Source organism: Marmota monax, unplaced genomic scaffold (assembly GCF_021218885.2).
Source record: "Marmota monax isolate L192 unplaced genomic scaffold, Marmota_monax_Labrador192_F-V1.1 WCK01_AAM20220418_F8-fsc00076, whole genome shotgun sequence".
Classification (NCBI taxonomy): Eukaryota; Metazoa; Chordata; class Mammalia; order Rodentia; family Sciuridae; genus Marmota; species Marmota monax.
In genome coordinates, this window is record NW_026692843.1 from 9,124,640 (window position 1) to 9,142,748 (window position 18,109).

An 18,109-nucleotide genomic window follows, 5' to 3' on the forward strand; every position below is an offset into this window, starting at 1 on the left:
TGTTCTTGGATAGGAAGAATTAATATTGTCAAAATGACCAAACTACCAAAAGCACTAAACAGATTTAATGCAATTCCAATCAAAATCCCAATGACATTCCTCATAGAAATGGGAAAAAAAACAGTCATGGAATTCATCTGGAAAAATAAAAGACCCATAATAGTTAAAGCAATCCTTAGCAAAAAGACTGAAACAGGTGGCATCACTATCCTAGATCATAAACTCTACTACAGAGCAATAGTAACAAAAACGGCATAGTATTGGCACCAAAACAGACTGATAGACCAATGGTACAGAATAGAGGACACAGAGACAAACCCACATAATTACAGTTACCTTATATTAGACAAAGGCGGCATACACATATATTGGAGAAAAGATAGCCTCTTCAACAAATGGTGCTGGGAAAATTGGAAATTCATATGCAATAAAATGAAATCAAACCCCTATCTCTCACCATGCACAAAACTCAAATCAAAGTGGATCGCGACCTAGGAATTAAACCAGAGACTCTGTGCCTAATAGAAGAAAAAGTAGGGCCAAATCTCTATCATGTCAGACTAGGCCCCTACTTCCTTAATAAGACTCTTATAGCACAAGATTAAAATCAAGAATCGATAAATGGGATGAATTAAACTAAATGGCTTCTTCTCAGCAAAAGAAACAATCACTGAGGTGAATAGAGAGCCTACAGAATGGGAGCAAATTTTTACCTCATGCACAGCAAATAGAGCACTAATCTCTAGGATATATAAGGAATTCAAAAATCTTAACACCAAGAAAAAAAACAAAGAACAAATAACTCAATCAATAAATGGGCCAAGGGACTGAACAGACATTTCTCATAAGATGGTATACAATCAGTTGACAAATATATGAAAAAATGTTCAACATCTCTAGCAATTAGAGAAATGCAAATCAAAACTACTCTAAGGTTTCATCTCACTCCAGTCAGAGAGAGGGCAGCTATTATGAAGACAAACAACAATAAGAGTTGGTGAGGATGTGGAGAAAAGGGTACACTCATACAGTGCTGGTGGGAGAACAATTGGTGCAGCCAATATGGAATGTAGTATGGAGATTCCTCAGAAAATTGGGAATGGAACCACCATTTAACCCAGCTATTCCACTCCTTGGTCTATACCCAAAGGATTTAAAACAGCATACTACAGGACACAGCCACATCAATGTTTATAGCAGCACAGTTCACAATAGCTAAACTGCGGAACTAAACATAGATGCCCTTCAGTAGATGAATGGATAAAGAAACTGTGGTATATATACACAATGAAATATTACTCAGCATTTAAAGAAAATAAATCATGGAATTTGCAGGCAAATGGATGGAGTTGGAGAATATAATGCTAAGTAAGCCCACTCAAAAAACCAAATGATGAATATTTTCTCTGATATAAGGATGCTGATTCATAATGTGGATAGTGGGGGGGCATGGAAGGAATAGACAAACTCTAGATCGGGTAAAGGGGAGTGGGAGGATGGAAGGGTCATGGGGGTAGGACAGGCAGTGGGACGAGATGGACATCATTACTCTAAGTGCATGTATGAAAACACTAATGGTATGACTCTGCATTGTGTACAACCAGAGATATAAAGAATTGCACTATATATGTGTAATATGAATTAAAATGCATCCTGCTGTGATATATAGAAAATTAGAATAAATTTTTAAAATTAAAAATTAACCAGAAGCAATATTTCAACCAGAAAGAGCAAAAGATAAATAATGAAATGTCAGAGTTTTCCAGACCTGTGTGTCCCCAGATCTCCAGTATCTTCCTATTAACTTTCACTCCTGCTTGCAAATCACTTTAGTTTCCCATGAGCTCAAGGTTTTCTGAAAAGCCCAATGTTTCTAAAAGCTCAAGGTTTTCTGAAAGCTCAAATGGAATGAGCAGTAACTGAGACATACTTCTATAATTCAGTATTCCAGACTCTTTGGCAAAAGTGTTAAGTCCATAAGAGTAAATAAATTTGCCTTAATAGTATGCCTCCTGTTATGTGCTTACAGACACCATAAGTGATATTAAGTATGGATAGAAGAGTCTTCTTGAGCAGCACCACTGATCATGGCGTAGCCATGTAAAATAGGCATTAGCAACAGACAACAGAGAAGACACCCATGGTCCTGGGTGTGAGGATGCTGACGTACGACAGCACAGACGCCATCCTTGGGGGCCCATCCTTGGTGCTGGTGTGTTCCTCCAGGAGGGTGCTGATGTGGGACAGTGCAGACGCCATCCTTGGGGGCCCGTCCTTGGTGCTGGTGTGTTCCTCCAGGAGGGTGCTGATGTGGGACAGTGCAGACGCCATCCTTGGGGGCCCGTCCTTGGTGCTGGTGTGTTCCTCTGGGAGGGTGCTGATGTGGGACAGTGCAGACGTCATCCTTGGGGGCCCGTCCTTGGTGCTGGTGTGCTTTGTTCTGACCCATTTGACAGGCAGATCAGCAGTCAGTGTCTTCTTCTGACTCATACTGCCTGTCCATCAAGCCTAAGCTTTGTTTTTTCTCGTTTCTGCTTCACTCAGAATCCCAGACAGAGGATCATTTCTTAAAATATATATATATATATATATATATATATATATATATATATATATATATAAATTTTAGCTGTGGATGAAACTTTATTTTTATTTATTTATTTTTATGTGCTGCTGAGAATTGAACCCAGTGCCTCACACATGCTAGGCAAGTACTCTACCACTGAGCCATAATTACAGCCCCAGGATCATCTCTTTAATGGCACTGGCTCCTGTGACAGAGGGAGATCATGATGGCTTATGTATGACTTTTATAGTCTCTATTTGGTAGTCACACATGCCACTTCCATTAATTTTTATTTAAAACGCGGCAAATGTTGGATTAAAAATATGCTATGTGTTCTACTGCATGGGGATATTAAACCCTCCTGCAGTGAAAAGCACCCCAGATACTGCTATAAATTTATCATTTCCCAACATTGTGTATTTGAAGCTTAGTCCCAAGCCCAAATATGACTGCATTTGGAAAAAGAGGTTTAGGAAGTAATGATTGTTAAATGAAATCATGATAGTGGAACCCTATCCAGTAGGACCAATGACCTTCTTAGAAGAGGAAAACTGACCTCTCCTCACTATGCAAGGGCTCATCAAGAAGCTGCTATCTCTAAGTCAGCAGAGAGGCACTGCTGGCACCTTGATCTTGGACTTACCAACATGCAGAACAGTGAGAAAGAAAATTTCTGTTGTCTAAGGCACTCAGTTTATGGTATTTTTTATGGCAGTCAGAGATGACTCATATGGGTGGACAGAAATATAACTTACCACACATGTCTATTCTTGCTTCTTTACTTTCTCATATGATCTTATGAATCACTTTATCTATAAATAAGAATTTTTTTCTGTCAGAATAATGTTGAATTAGTTTAGTGACTTAGGGAGCATTGACATATGTATGATGCATGTTTTAGTCAACTTTGAATCACTATGACCAAAAAACCTGGCAAGATCAAGGTAGAGGAGAAAAAGTTTATTCTTGTTATGGTTTCAGAGGTTTGGTCCATGGTTGGCTAACTCCATAGCTCTGGGCCCAATGTGAGGGAGAACATCATGGCAGAAGGGTGTGAAGGAGGAAAGCAGCTCAGGACATGGCAAAAACAGCAAAGAGAGCTCCACTCACCAGAGACAAAATATAAACTCAAAAGGAATGCCCAGAGACCCACCTCCTCCAATCACCACCCAACTAATCCATCAGTGGGAAAACCCACTAATTAGGCTTCAACTCTCATAATCACATCATTTTATCCATGAATGTTCTTGCACCGCTGCATACATGAGCTTGTGGGGATACCTCACATCTAAACCATAACAAGGTAGAATCTTCCTATCCGTGAACATGTGTCTTTCAGTCCTTTCTTTTTAGTATCCTTCACTTTTTTCTTCCCTCGTAGAGTTGTATGTATGTATTTTTTTGTTAACTATATGGCTAAGTATTTTGTCTTTTTATTGTCTTTTAATTACATGAGGATTTTCATATGTGTGTTATTTCCATAGTCTCTCTTTTAACCTTCCTTCCTTCCTTCCTTCCGCTGAGGATCAAACCCAGGGCCTTGCACATGCTAGGCAAGGACTCTACTACTGAGCCACAATCTCCCAGCCCCTGCATAGTCTCTTTATTTATTGAGTCTTCCTGTTTGTAATAGTTTTTAATGTTTATTTTTTAGAATTGGAAACAATACTCTTATTTTGTTTATTTATTTTTATGTGGTGCTAAGGATCGAACCCAGGGCCTTGCATGTGCTAGACGAGCAATCTACCACTGAGCCACAATCCCAGCCCATGTTTGTAATAGTTTTTGAAGAATCTCTTGTGTTCCCTAGATAACACATTTTCCTTTCTGCTTTTCTTGTTTCATTTGATGAACACATTCGTCATGTACAGTGCTAAAAGAATCCTGGTGATGGAACGTTCTTGCCCTCCAGTGTTTCCCCTTTAACTCTGATGATAAAATATGAACTAAAATATATACATTTTATCATGTTAAAGAAGGATTCCCTGAGTCCTTTTCTATGCAGTATCCATATTAAAAATGGGACAATATTTCAAAATATGACTTTTCAATGTCTATGTGGATGATCATAAATTTTTCCCATAGGGGCACAAATATGAGGAAATGTATTAATATATTTCTTAATATTGAGCTTTATTCCTAGAATAAACTTCAAAAACATCTTCTCAGTTTTCATTATCTATTTCTCTTCCTCTAGCAATACGTATCTGCATAGGTTCTCTCTCTCTTATGTTCTCTTCAAGCTATTTCAGTCATTCTGATGGCTTCAACTACCACTGAAATGTTGCCACTTCCCAAATATTTTCAGATTAGGTCTCTCTCCTGCGCTGTATATTGAATGTTATGATTTGGATGTGAGGTGTCCCCCAAAAGCTGGTATGTGAGACAATGCAAGAAGGTTCAGAGAAGAAATGATTGGGTTTTACAAGAGCCTTAGCTCAATCAGTGAATTAATCCCCTAATAGGATTAATTGAGTGGACACTGAAGGCAGGTGGGCTGTGGCTGGAGGAGGTGGGGAATTGAGGAGTGGTTGGGGGTATATATTTTGCATCTGGCAAGTGGAGTCTCTCTCTCTGCTTTCTGATCATTGCAGGAGCTGCTTCCCTCCACCACTCTCTTCTGCCATGATGTTTAGCCTCACCTGGAGCCCTGAGGAATGGAGAGTACTGTCTATGGATTGAGACCTATGAAATTGTGAGCCCCCAAGTAAACTTTTCCTCCTCGACAGTTGTTCTGGCCGGGTCCTTTAGTCACAGCAGTGAAAAGGCTGACTAAAACATCATAGATCCAATTGCCAAAGGGGCATCTCCACAGAGACGTCTCCACAGAGACACCAAACACAGTGTTCCAGATCTGTCTCACTTCTGCCCATCATGTTCATTTTTTTTCTTGGTTATTGGGAATTTAACCATGGACACTAAACCACTGAGCTACGCAGCCATTTATTTTTTATTTTTATTTTGACAGGGTCTATCTAAATTTTTTAGGGCCTTGCTAGGTTGCCCAGGCTGGTCTCGAGCTTGCAATCTTCCTTCCTCATCCTCCAAACCACTGGGATTACAGATATGTGCCACCATGCTGAGCTTGCCCATCATGTTTTTTATCGTTTCCCCAACTGCAGTTTGCTGATCCAAGATCTGGTCATAGAGACAGCAAGGAATTAAACTCCACTTTTAACCCTCTGCACAAAAAGTAAGCAATGAACTCTGTTCCTGACCTTTATTTTCTTCTTTTTTTTTCCAGAGAAGTTCCCTCTTTTTTATTCTTATTGTTCTGTGTCCTGATGTAGATCATCATGTCTTACTCAGTTTCTTTCTCTTTGACTCCTTTAACCCCTTCCTTGTTCTCTTTTAAGGGGGTGACTATTAAAATACACATCTGGTAAGTAGCTTACTATTTTATTGATTCCATTATTTATACTTTGTATTTTAAAAAATATCTGATGTTCACTTTTACATGGATGCTAGCAACTCCTGAGGATGAGGAGGAATATGAGTACACCAGTAAGGACACCTAATTTATAAGTAATTAAAAACAGCAAGCACAGAAACTTATTATGAAAAATAAGGAAACCTATTATTCAAATTTGGGCCAGTACTAAATATAATCACTCAAAATCAGCACCTGCTTTGCTCTTTGTTCCTGTTAAGGTAGGGGAACATCCACCCAAACAAAATACTGTCATAGGTATCTTCAGCTGGTATGTACTTGAACATCTTTATTGTCCTTCTCTCCAGGAACACCCACCTAATCAGGGTGCTGTCATAGGTACTCTGACCGGGTGTGTACTTGGACATCCTGAATATCCTTCTCTCATCAAAGCATGGGAACACCCCTGTAAACAAGATGTGTTGCAGGTACCCTCACTGGACATGTACTTGAACATCTTTATTTTCCATTTCTTCCATTATACCATGGAAATACCCACCTAGAAAAGGTGCTATCATGGGTATACTCAGCTGGCATATACTTGAACATGTTTACTGTATCTTTTTCCCATCATAGCATTGGAACACCCATGCAGACAAGGTTCTGCTGTGGTTATCCTCACATGGTGTGTACATGAATATATTTACAGTCCATCTCTCTCATCACAGCATGGGAACATACTTAGCAAGCTGCTGCCACAGTTACTCTCATATACATACTTGAATGTATTTACTGTCCTCTTATCATACCATGGGAACATCTACCTAGACAAAGTCCTCTTGAAGTTACTCTCACCTGGCAGGTACTTGAACATTTTTATGTCCTTCTTTCTAGTCATAGCATGGGAGCACTCACCTAGACAATGTACTGGAATTAGTATACCCTAACCTGATGTGTACTTGAACATCTTTACTCTCTCTTTCTCTCATCATAGCATAGGAATATCCAACTAGACAAGGCACAGTTCTAGATACCCTCACTTGCTGTGTACTTGAACATCTTTACTGTGCCTTTTCCCCATCATAGCATGGGAATACTAACCTAGATGATGTACTGTCATAGGTACTCTCACCTGGTGAGTACTTGAATATCTTTACTGTCCCTGTCTCCAGTCATAGCATAAGAACACCTGCCTAGACAAGATTCTGTCATATTACCCTCACCTGGCATGTAGTCAAACATCTCCACTGTGCTTCTCTCTCATCATAGCATGTGAACATGTACCTAGCAATTTTTTTTTGTCATGGTTACCCTCACCTGAATACTTGAACACCATTTACTGTACTTTCTCATCATACTATGGTAACACCCACCTAGACAAGTTCCTGTCCCTGGCATATACTTGAACAACTTTACCATCCTTGTCTCTGGCCATAGCATGGGATCACCCACCTAGTCAGGATGCTGTCATAGTTACCAACCCTCTGTGTGTATTCTTTGTGCACTTGTGACTTGACTTCTATGCTTCATATCCATGAGAGCACATTCATGTATCTTTGGGTTTTCAGTGAAGTTCAACCTGGTAACACATCACTGTCTCTATTTTTCTCCTGCTATTACCTTGATCTACATTGAACATGTGTCCTTTTTCATCTGACACAGCATTTCAGGTCTGTGCTTATAGTTAGCTCCTTGTGCTAGATATGAGCTCCTTTCAGATCCTTTCATGCTAGGTATTGACCAGAATTTTATTCATCCTGTTCTTGCTATGAAAGAGACATTTCCAGACCTACAATAGGAAGTTAATGCACTTCCAAATAATCATTGAGCCATAGAAGATATCATAATGGAAATTAGGAATTATTGTGAGACGATTGAAATTAAAACACAGCATACCAAAACTATGTGAAACAAGGCTTGGGAAATTCACAGGTATATTTGGTTTCGTTTTGGTTACTTTCCCCTTATTTGTGAACTTCTCAAATGTATTTGTTATTGATTTCTCAGTTTTTGTGGTAAAGGAAATACTCTGTATGATTTCAATCATTTTATATTTTATTGAGGCTCCTTTATGAATTAGCAAACATTTTCCCCCTTATTTTTTTAATTGATTTTATTTTTTAAAATATACAACAGTGGAATGCATTACAATTCTTATTACACATATACAGCACAATTTTTCATCTTTGTACATAAAGTATGTTCATGCCAATTCATGTCTTTATACATGTACATTTTTGCATTACAATTCTTATTACACACATATACCATAATTTTTCATATCTTATCTGGAGAAATTCCATGTGCACTTGTGAAGAATGTGTATTTGTTGACTAGTGTAATACAAATCTTGTTATTCATAGTGTTGTTCAAAGCCTCTTCATCCATGTCAGTTTGTTATCTAATTGTTCCATTCATTATTGGAAAGTGTATATTAATGTCTCCAAATGCTTATGTACTTCTCCCTTGAATTTTTTCACTTCATATGGAGTTTTTGTTAGATATGTGTATATATAATTGTTATATCCTAATTGATTGACCCTTTTATTATAAAATATCCCTTTTGTCTCTATCAGAAATTTTGCTTTAAAGTTTGTCTGATATTACTAAGTCCATCAGTAGGGCTCGCTTATGCTTGTGTTTACATGGTATATCATTTTCATCCTTTGTCAATTTGTATCTTTGCAATAGACTCTCCACTGTACACAGAACATAGTTTGATGTTTTTTTTTTTTTATCCAACCCGACAATTTATGCCTTTTGGTTGGATTTTATAATCCAGTGACATTTACTACTACTCTTGATGTGGATGGATTAGCATAATCTCTATTGCTTTTAAATATCACTTATAATACACAATTACTAATTCCTTATGGGTCAATCACAGATTTCTTTTAATTCTGGTCCATTGGTCATTGATATTATTGTAATACTATAGGTTTATAATATCTGTTAGTTTCAGGTAATCCTATTTATTCTCATTGCTCCAATACTTCAGAAATTGCTTGTTCAATTACACACACACACACACACACACACACACTTAACCTTCCAGATGAATTTGAAATTTTTTTTTGCTTTGGTACTGTGTTAATCTGTTTTCCATTCCTATAAAAGAAAACCTTAGGCTGTGTACTTTATAAAGAAAATATGTTTATTTAGCTCACAGTTTTGGAAGGTGAAAATCTAAACATGGTGCCAGCTCTGGAAAAGGCCCCACTGGCTCTATCTCATGGCAAATGGCATCATGAAGAGAACCCATGTCAGAAGGAGAGATCACATGGCAAGATAGGAAGCTAGGGTGGAGAGGGGTCAGTCTTGCTCTTTTCTGTAACACCCTTCTCACAAGAACTAACCAGTATCTGACAGCAACAGTAATTCTGAGGGCAGTACCCCCAGTGACCCAATGACTTCCTTCTACACCCTATCTTTTACAAGTTCCACCACCTCTCAACACTACCACACTGAAGACCAAGCTTCCAACACATGATAATTTTGTAGACACAATCAAGCCATATTAGGTCTCTTCTCCTGCTTAAAAAAGAAGCATGTTGAAATTTTAGTGGGCTAATATATTTATAGATTAATTTTATCAAAAGTGTCATCTTTATAATGGTAAGTTTTCTTATCCATGAACATGGTAATGTATAATTAAGTCTTTTATTATGTCCCTATATGATTATTTTCTAATAGATTCTACATATTTTTTTTTAAAAACACACATGCATGTATGTCACACATATGACCTCTCTATAAAATCATGTGATATTTTATTGTACTTGTTAAACTGGACTTGTAAAATCTAGAATATGACTGGCCCCTAGAAATCATTGTCCTCATACCTTCCCAGTCATCTCTTCCTGAATGCAATATTTGTCATTCCTCAGCCATGTAACATGCACCAGACTCTTCCCATACTCCCTGTGCAGCATCTGCCCCTCTCTCCATCATCACTACCATGTCTCCTGCAGTGGGATCTACATACAATGGTCCAACACCTGTAGAGAAATGTTGCTCATTTTCAACACTATGCTGGAGATGCTTGGACTTTTCTATTTCTCTATATTTTTTATAATGGGTTCCTTCATTTACACAAAAAACATGTAAAATTTTTATTGAAATTATAATGAATTTGTATATTGTATTGGGCAGAAATGACATCTTTACATTAATGACTTTCCAATTCATGACCATGATCCATCTTTCCATTTATTTAGTTCTTCTAACATTTCTCCAAACTGTATAGTTTTGGGGGGAAGATTATATATCTATCTTCATATTTTTATAATTTTGGAAGAATCTGATTTAAAATTTTCTGTTTGTAAATGAGTATGTTAATCCCAGCAGGAGTGGAATGGACTGAGCCCTTTCAAGGGTATAAGACAAACCTCTGAGGCACTGATCTTGTCTGAAGTGCAAAAGTACTGGTTAATAGTGGGCCCAAGCTGGGTGTTGGTGGTTTGTACTGGCTTATAACCATCATTTACTGATGATCATGACATTAATGACTGACTAGGTTCTCAGTTGTTCTTGATAAGGACACAGAAGGGCTTAGTCCACATAGCCACCAGGTATAAGCAGCCCAATCTACTCTCCTTTAGGGGCTTCCTGGATTTGAGATATTCTCTGCACGTGTGGCAGGTTTCTAATCTCAGGGGGTTCATGGATCCCAGGACAGCCCTGCAGAAGAAAACTGGAAGCAACATCTCTGACTCCACACTGTGAGGCAACCTAGGGTTACATGCTTGTCCTCACTGGATACATAAGCTATTGTTATGCCAGTTCCTTTTCCTTCAATAAAATGTAGATTCCTCCTAAGCATTGCCATTTGGGGTCCTGAGCCCTAGTATCCAGACATAAGTTGATTCTTTTTTTTATATACAATGAAATTTACTTTGATATATTTATATATGTACATAGCATAGATCTCTTTAAGCTTTAAAATGAGATACATGTTGTGCTTCTCCAAGAGGAGTTATGGTAGAGAGCCTCTTATTTTTTAAAATATTTTTTTAGTTTTAGTTGGACACAGTATCTTTGTTTATTTTTATATGGTGCTGAGGATTGAGCCCAGTGCCTCACACATGCGAGGCGGGAGCTCTGCCACTAAGCTACAGTCCCAGCCCGAGAGCCTGTTCTTCTCTACAGAGCATTTTATGGAAGTTGTTCTCCATGGAACCCTTTTTGGTAACTGCTGCATGGTGTCCATAGTTCTTTTTTCAAAAATATTTTTATTAGTGTATTATCTTTATACATAACTATAATTTTGACATAATTATACTTGCATGAAATTTAATTTGCTCCATTTCAGTCCTTCGTACTTCCTCTTTCCCTCCCCTCCTCCCTCTGCCATTCCCCTTCCTCTACTCTGTTGGTCTGTCTTCTATTTATTTATTGTTTTTTTAATTGGTGCTTAATAGACAAGTTGATTCTTGATTATGGACCTGTGTTTAGCAAACTTGTATACTCATGTAGCCATTATGCAATTCATCTGTAGACTCCTTTAGACTTCTATGCTTATCCACTCACTGTGTAGAACTTCCAATATGATGCATAGAATCTGAATATAATATCCATGAATTATTCCCAATACAAAGCACTTTATAAACATTTCAGCAAGAAGTATAAAGGAAGTAATCTTCCATTTCTAATTTTGAGGGGTTTTTACATGAAGAGGTGTTAAATTTTGTAAAAGTCCTTTTTTAAAAATATATCTTTATTTTTATGTGATGCTAAGGATTGAACCCAGTGCCTCACATATGTGAGGCAAGCGCTCTGCCACTGAGCCACAACCTCAGCTCCCAAAGGCTTTTTTTTTTTTTTATTGAAGTAGTGTAATGACCTTATGAGAATGTTCAATTTTGGTTTTTGGTGGTTCTATGGAAGGTATTGCATAATTAGTAACTTAAAAAAATTAGCTAAAGTTGATACATTGCTGAGGGAATAGGTCAGAGAATCACAAACTACTTTAGTGAAATAGCAATCGTTATGTATTAAAAATTTCCCTCAATTCCACTATCATAAAAGGCCTTTCTATATGGTTGGTATTATTTTTTTGTGGCAAACCAATAAAAGTTTTAAAAAATAAATCAGCCATTTAGTTTAATCGGCATATAAAAGGCCTTTTACAAAATTTAACACCTTTTTGTGCAAAAAACCCTCAGTTTTTTTGGAGGTTTAGGCCCCTTAGGCCTGCACAGGGAGCACAGCTGATGCTTTACATTCAGGATGCATGAACTAATAAGGCATGAAACTGGCTTTGGGTCCCACTTCATCTTACCCTAATTTTTATTTCTGAGAGTCTACATGAAGTAATTAAATCATCAGTGGATTTCAGACTCACTGGGCCCATTGTGAGACATTCAGACTTGCATCCCTCTGCCCAGAACACAGTATCTAGGACATAGAAGGGCTCTTCTACTAGGCATAAGGGAGTTCATGCATCCTGCCACAACCCTGCAGAAGAGAACTGGAGCCAACCCCTCTGACTCCACACTGTTTGGCGGCCTGAAGCTACATGCTGGACCAGGCCCGGGAGGTTGGGAAGCATTTACTGAATGCCTGCAATGTAAAGGTCAAGAGGCAAAGTTGGGACAAGACTTCACCAGTCTCAAGGACCTGAGGGTCTTGGCTAAACCCTCTTTCCCTCACACAAACAGACTCAGCTGAGGCAGACTGTACCAAAATAGCACCTTTATTTCTTGTGGCCCCATGGGATGAGGTTGAGGGTGGGGCACATCCTGGTCTAAAAGGGCATCAGGCCCTGCTTGGTAGGCAGGTCAGAGTCTTTCTCCTCATGGACTTCTAGAGTCTTGGGGCTGGCCTGTGGAAGGTCAGGGTCAAGGGTGGCAGTCTTCATCAATCCTAAGCCCACACCACCCCTTCTCACCTCATATCTCCATGCCTTTGATAGGCCTTGTCTATGCCCCCAAGGGAACACCCTTTGCCCACAGACCACCTCTGAGGATTTTAGGCCCCTCTTTGCCCTCCCTTTAGGATATATCTGTGCTTCCTTCCATCAGATTCCAGGAATCACCACCTTTTGTGGGCCAGCTCCTTCCTCTTGCAAACTCTGGGTTTGAGCAGGTACCTGCAATCCATGCTTTTCCAGCTCTTCCTTCAGCCTGATCCAGAAGGGGTAGGTAGGAAGATGAATTTAGGAATGGAAGAGGTAAAGGGGTGCAGGAGAGACAAGAGTATGTGAAGACACAGGTGGGGAAGGGAAGAGAGACCCTTCATCCACCTTCCTGAAGAGGGTGAGGGCATAGGGGCTCTATGCCTACCTCTGCCGCTTCTGCTGCAGCTGCTGGCACCTCTGCTGCAGCTGCTGGTGGTGCTGGGCTGCAGCCTCCAGGAGCTCCTCAGCCTTCTGGTTCTCTTCCTTGAAGAGGTGCCTATGGGGCAAGGTGGGGAGTCAGCATGGGTCACTTCTTCCCTCTGCCCACCCCCACCTTCCATATCTTACACTGTTGCAGCTGCCTCCTGGCTGCGGAGGAAGAGCCCCTCAGTGAGGGTGGAGGGCCCCTCAGGCCTGCATAGAGAACACAGCCGATGCTTGACATCCTCCAGCTTCACCTCAACCAACTTCTCTGCAGTGGGAAGGGGTTGTGAGCAGGTATAGGCAGGAAGGCCAGGTCAGGGCCACCCTTCTCCCTGGCCTCACCTTCCTTGAGCAGCTGCTCCTTGCTGCTGTCCAGGGTGCAGGTCTCCCTTGCTAGCTGCTCTGGCCTCTGAAGGGGGCAGAAAGATTTGTCCACACCTGCCAGCTTCCCATGCCTCAAAGAAATCTGCCTGGACGTGGCCATTGACCCCCTCACCAGGACTCACTTCCTAGTACCCTGCCCCTCTGTGTATGTGAGCCACAATCCAGCCTCAGGACCTTTGTAGTTGTAATTCCTGACTTCCCCATCCCCCCCATTCCCCAGAAACAGGCCTTGGGCAAGTTTTACACAAGAGAAACCCCAAAACCTATGCCTCTGGCCCTTTATCTAGAGATATGGTCACCAGCACAGTACTGAAGCTCCTCCCCTTCTCTCCTGCCCTCTCTGGCCTCCTTACTGATCCTTTCCCTCCTGATTCATGTTTCCTTGTTTGATGTCTGGGATCCGCTGTGGACAAGCACCTGCTGCTTGTTCCGTCTTCCCATCTGTGAACATCCTCAATAATGGAGGACTCCACCTTGGCTTCATCAGGATTCCTCCTGACCACTGAACAGACACAGGACGGCAGCACAGATAGGTGGGCAGGACCAGCAATAAGCACATAGGGTGCCTTGAAGGTGGTGACAAGAAGCTGAATTGGGGGAATGGTGACAACAGGACCACCAGGGCTTGCACAGGAACAGGTGGGGCAGATGAGGTGTGAAAGGTCAAAAGCATGTCAAAGTGACTCACGTGAAATTCCCAGAGGTCCTTGTGCTGGCTCATCAGAGCCTCCAGCTGTTCTTCAAAATCCAACCTGGGGCCCAACCACACAGGCATGAGGACCCTGGGCTGAGACTACTGACCCAGTTAGGTCTTCATACATAGCCCTTGGGATATGCCATGTGCTCCATGGGGAGCAATTTCACCCCTTGGACCCTCCAAGGCTCAATTCAGCCAGCTTCTCTAACTCATCCCTAACATTACCCTACCTGTGCCTCTCTGGGCCCCAGATCTCATGCACAGGATTTACCTTAGCTGTCTTTGTTTGTTTTTCTCTTCCTCAATCTGGGAGTTCAGGGCAAAAATTCTCTCCTTGCACTCTTGCAACAGGGTATGCTTCCTGGAAAGGGAGGCAGCCCTCATCCACAATCTCTGATAGACTCCTTGGGAGGGGGTTGAGGGGCTTCTGTTCTATCCCTTTATTCAGGTTCATGTCTGGTAACATGGTAGTGGGTGAGAGAGGGTGACAGGAGCACTTTCCCCCCGTTGTGAGATTTCAGGAGATCCATGAAAGCATGGTCTCTCACCTCTGTGCCTCACTCTCCTTCTCCTGGCAGTGTAGACGAAGGATCCTCAGGGATTCTGCAAGGGAGAATAACAGGGCCCTCTCTATAAGAGCCCATCAAGGCACCAGGTTTGGGCAGAGGGAATAAGGACAGATCATATCAGATGTGTGGGCACCTTATTGGGTTTTGATATTTTCTGAGTCTGGTGGAAACCACAAGAGGAACACAAAATCAGGGGTTTTTAAAGGCTTCAGGTACTGTAGGAAGAGTGGGCTTCTGTGGAATAGCACAGGCAAAAGCCTGGAAACACAGAAGCCAGAAATACCTTGCTTTTTGCTCAATATCTCCTTCAGGTGTACTTTCTCTTCATGCACTGGAAAGCACAGAGAATGTTTAGCATCAAGGACTTCCCATGATATGGTCAGAGAGTCACATGGGGAACTGTGTAGAGCCCTGTCCTCAACCCAATCAAGGACCTCTTGAGGTGAGCACCCTCTTCTTGGTGCCCACCCTCCCTATAAACACCAAGGGCCCTTGGATTCACAAAGATTGTCTGTGAGGATCTTGTGACACCCACCAGGGCTGGGAAGAAACACGTCAAGGAGGAAGGGGCATTTGACCACATGGAGGCAGGGTGGTGTCTTTAGGGAGGATGACTAGGGAAGGACTCTCTGAGAAGGGAACACAAGACAACCCTGAATGGTAACAGAGGCAACAGGGACTTGTATAATCTGGGGGAACACAGAGAATCCTGGCAAAGGCCCAGCAAAGGTGTGCTTGGTGGGCATTTCTAGAACACTCCACCATGAGAACAGGGTATTGGAAGGACATAAAGAATCTGAAGCTGCAGAGAGGGCAGGACACTTGGCTGTGGTAAGAATACTAAGTATCTGGAAAACTAAGTTAGGAGAGGCTTGAGACATTGTGGGGACCGCTGTTGACTTCTAGATTGCTTACAGGAGTCGAGTTCCTTCTGAAGGGCATCCCAGACAGTCCGGGCCTCTCCCAGCTCCTCACTCGCTTTCTTTTTTGCTTCATCAGAGAGCAGATGGACACGACATTGAATGAGTACAACCTCTCACCGCAAACAGTGACAGTTAATACTTGTTTTCAAGTATTAACTAGAGGGGCCCAGATTTTACAGAGCAGGTAACTTTCACAGTACAAGCCTTTCTTGCCAGGCTTGCATAGCAGTAGGATCAAGTTCACAGGCAGACTACGGTAGCTGCATGCAGAGAGTTCTGTACTTAATACTCTGTTGTTAATGTCATGACATATCTATATACATATTTTTTTTAAAACACAGGCTTCTATATTTTTACTTTGCCCTGGGGCTGGCAAAGCATGTAGCCAGTTCTGGAAAACAGCCAAGGTCCCTGAGCTCACCTTGCTGAACCTCATTAATTCGGTTAATCAGGACCTCAATCTGGGGCTCTAGACTTCCAGCTGCAGGGAGGAAAGGAGACTGAGATGATGACAGAGCAGGCAGAGATGATGGGTGCCTGCCTGTGTCTACTATCTCACTCTACACAAATCTACTGAGCATCTCCTGTGCACAGGTGTTACATCATGGGCTCACATTCTGGGCAGGGAGACAAAATACAGACCAATAGAGATTCTGAATCAGGTTGTGATAACTGCAGTCATGAGAAATGAAGTGGGGCAAGGGGTAAAGAATGCAGGAGTAGGAATGGGAAAATGTCTTATGGGCCCCATATCACACAAGAGGACAGGCCTTGAAGCTCTCGGGTAGAGTGTGGGTAGTCAGTGCAAAGGCTTACCCTAAAGAGGGGAGGGAGAAGCTTAGTGAGCAAGTAGCGGGTAGTGGAGCTGAGGGAGAAGGAAGTATGGTGTAGGTAAAAACCTCTGGATCTAACAGGAGTGCTGTGGGAGCCAAGTGGGTGACCAGCAAGGAGCTTGGGACAGCATTTTGAGGAAAAAACATTGCCTTCTAACTCCTTATATTTCTGCAATTTTGAATCATAGAGCCCTTTTTATCATTTACAATATTGAATTTTAAAATAAAGTGAAAGTGAATGCAATAATTTCCCAGGGTTGTGAACTGTGGGGCTAGGATTAAACCCACATCTGCCTAACCTCAAACCTCAGGCTAAACCTAATACACAGAGGAGACTCTTGACCTTTCTGCAGCTTTTTCACCATTTCCATCAAGCCTTCAATTTTTTGTGTAGACACATCCTGCCCTGTGGAGACAGAACCAAACATTTCAGAATGCAGTAGGGTGAAAGGCCAGGGGAAGTCTCTTAACAGAGCAACGTATGTTCCTTGTCCTGAGGCAGACAGGGCATTTAAGATGAACTGGGTGCGTCTGTGGTCAGCTTTTCCACCTACAGTGTAATGACACTATAGAGCCTCTTCACGAAACTCAAGGTAAAGGCATGACTGCACTCTACTGTTTGCGATCAAAGTTGAGCCAAAGTTTACAAAGTAATAATGGATAAAAGGGATATAAAAAACTAGCAATAAATTGAAAATCACTGCAACTGGCAGATGACATTAACCATTAGGAAATTCTAGAAAGTTTTATACAAAACAAGGACATAAGAAAATTTAAAAATATTATCTGGTTAAAGGTATACATGTATATATATACACACACACACATATATATATACACACACACATGCATATATATATACACATACATATATATACACATATATACATATACACATATACAAATAGTTTTCCTATGTATAATCAACAATGATCCTGGTTCCCTACAAAGTAACATTTCATATTAATTTCATAGTCATTACATACATCCATTTTTGGGGGGGTACTGGGGATTGAACTCAGGGGCACTTGACCACTGAACCATGTTCCCAGACCTATTTTGTATTTTATTTAGAGATAGGGTCTCACTGAGTTGCTTAGTGCCTCACCATTGCTGAGGCTAGCTTTGAACTCGTGATCCTTCTGCCTCAGCCTCCCAAGCCACTGGGATTACAGGCATGCACCACTGCCCCCAGCTTACATGTCCATTTTTAACCCTCTAATGAGGCCTAGGAAATAACTTATGTCATTAACATCACAATAAAGGTAACCAGACATCATGAACCAACTAAAGCAAAAAGAACTCTTGCCAAAAAATGATGCTCAGATTTACCAAAGCATCAGATCTAAATAGCAATTCAGAAAAAATTCAAGGATAGAACAACATGCTAAAAGGTATATCAGAGTACAATTAGTAACATCCAGACTGGGAACCTAAACAGGAAAA

General features: G+C 41.1%; 1 protein-coding gene across 1 annotated transcript; it reads right to left on the reverse strand.

Moving 5' to 3' along the window:
- Positions 1–12,930: 12,930 nt before the first annotated feature.
- Positions 12,931–17,049, reverse strand: Syce1 (synaptonemal complex central element protein 1). Its single transcript, XM_046448770.2, has 11 exons — positions 17,007–17,049; positions 16,252–16,311; positions 15,823–15,897; positions 15,191–15,238; positions 14,887–14,941; positions 14,610–14,699; positions 14,330–14,393; positions 13,600–13,666; positions 13,402–13,525; positions 13,220–13,330; positions 12,931–13,060 (listed from the first exon to the last, which is right to left on the reverse strand). Exons 1-11 carry the CDS (start codon positions 17,032–17,034, stop codon positions 12,955–12,957), a joined length of 828 nt encoding a protein of 275 aa, XP_046304726.2. The 5' UTR covers positions 17,035–17,049; the 3' UTR covers positions 12,931–12,954.
- Positions 17,050–18,109: the final 1,060 nt, after the last annotated feature.

Bases quoted from the DNA above. Each gene is read 5' to 3' on its own strand.
- Syce1 (XM_046448770.2), bottom strand. From the start codon at position 17,034: ATGGAAATGGTGAAAAAGCTGCAGAAAG. The intron at 15,898-16,251 runs GTGAGCTCAGGG...TCTCTGATGAAG, and splicing joins AATTAATGAGGTTCAGCAAG to CAAAAAAGAAAGCGAGTGAG. The intron at 13,061-13,219 runs GTAGGCATAGAG...CTTCTGGATCAG, and splicing joins CTGCAGCAGAAGCGGCAGAG to GCTGAAGGAAGAGCTGGAAA.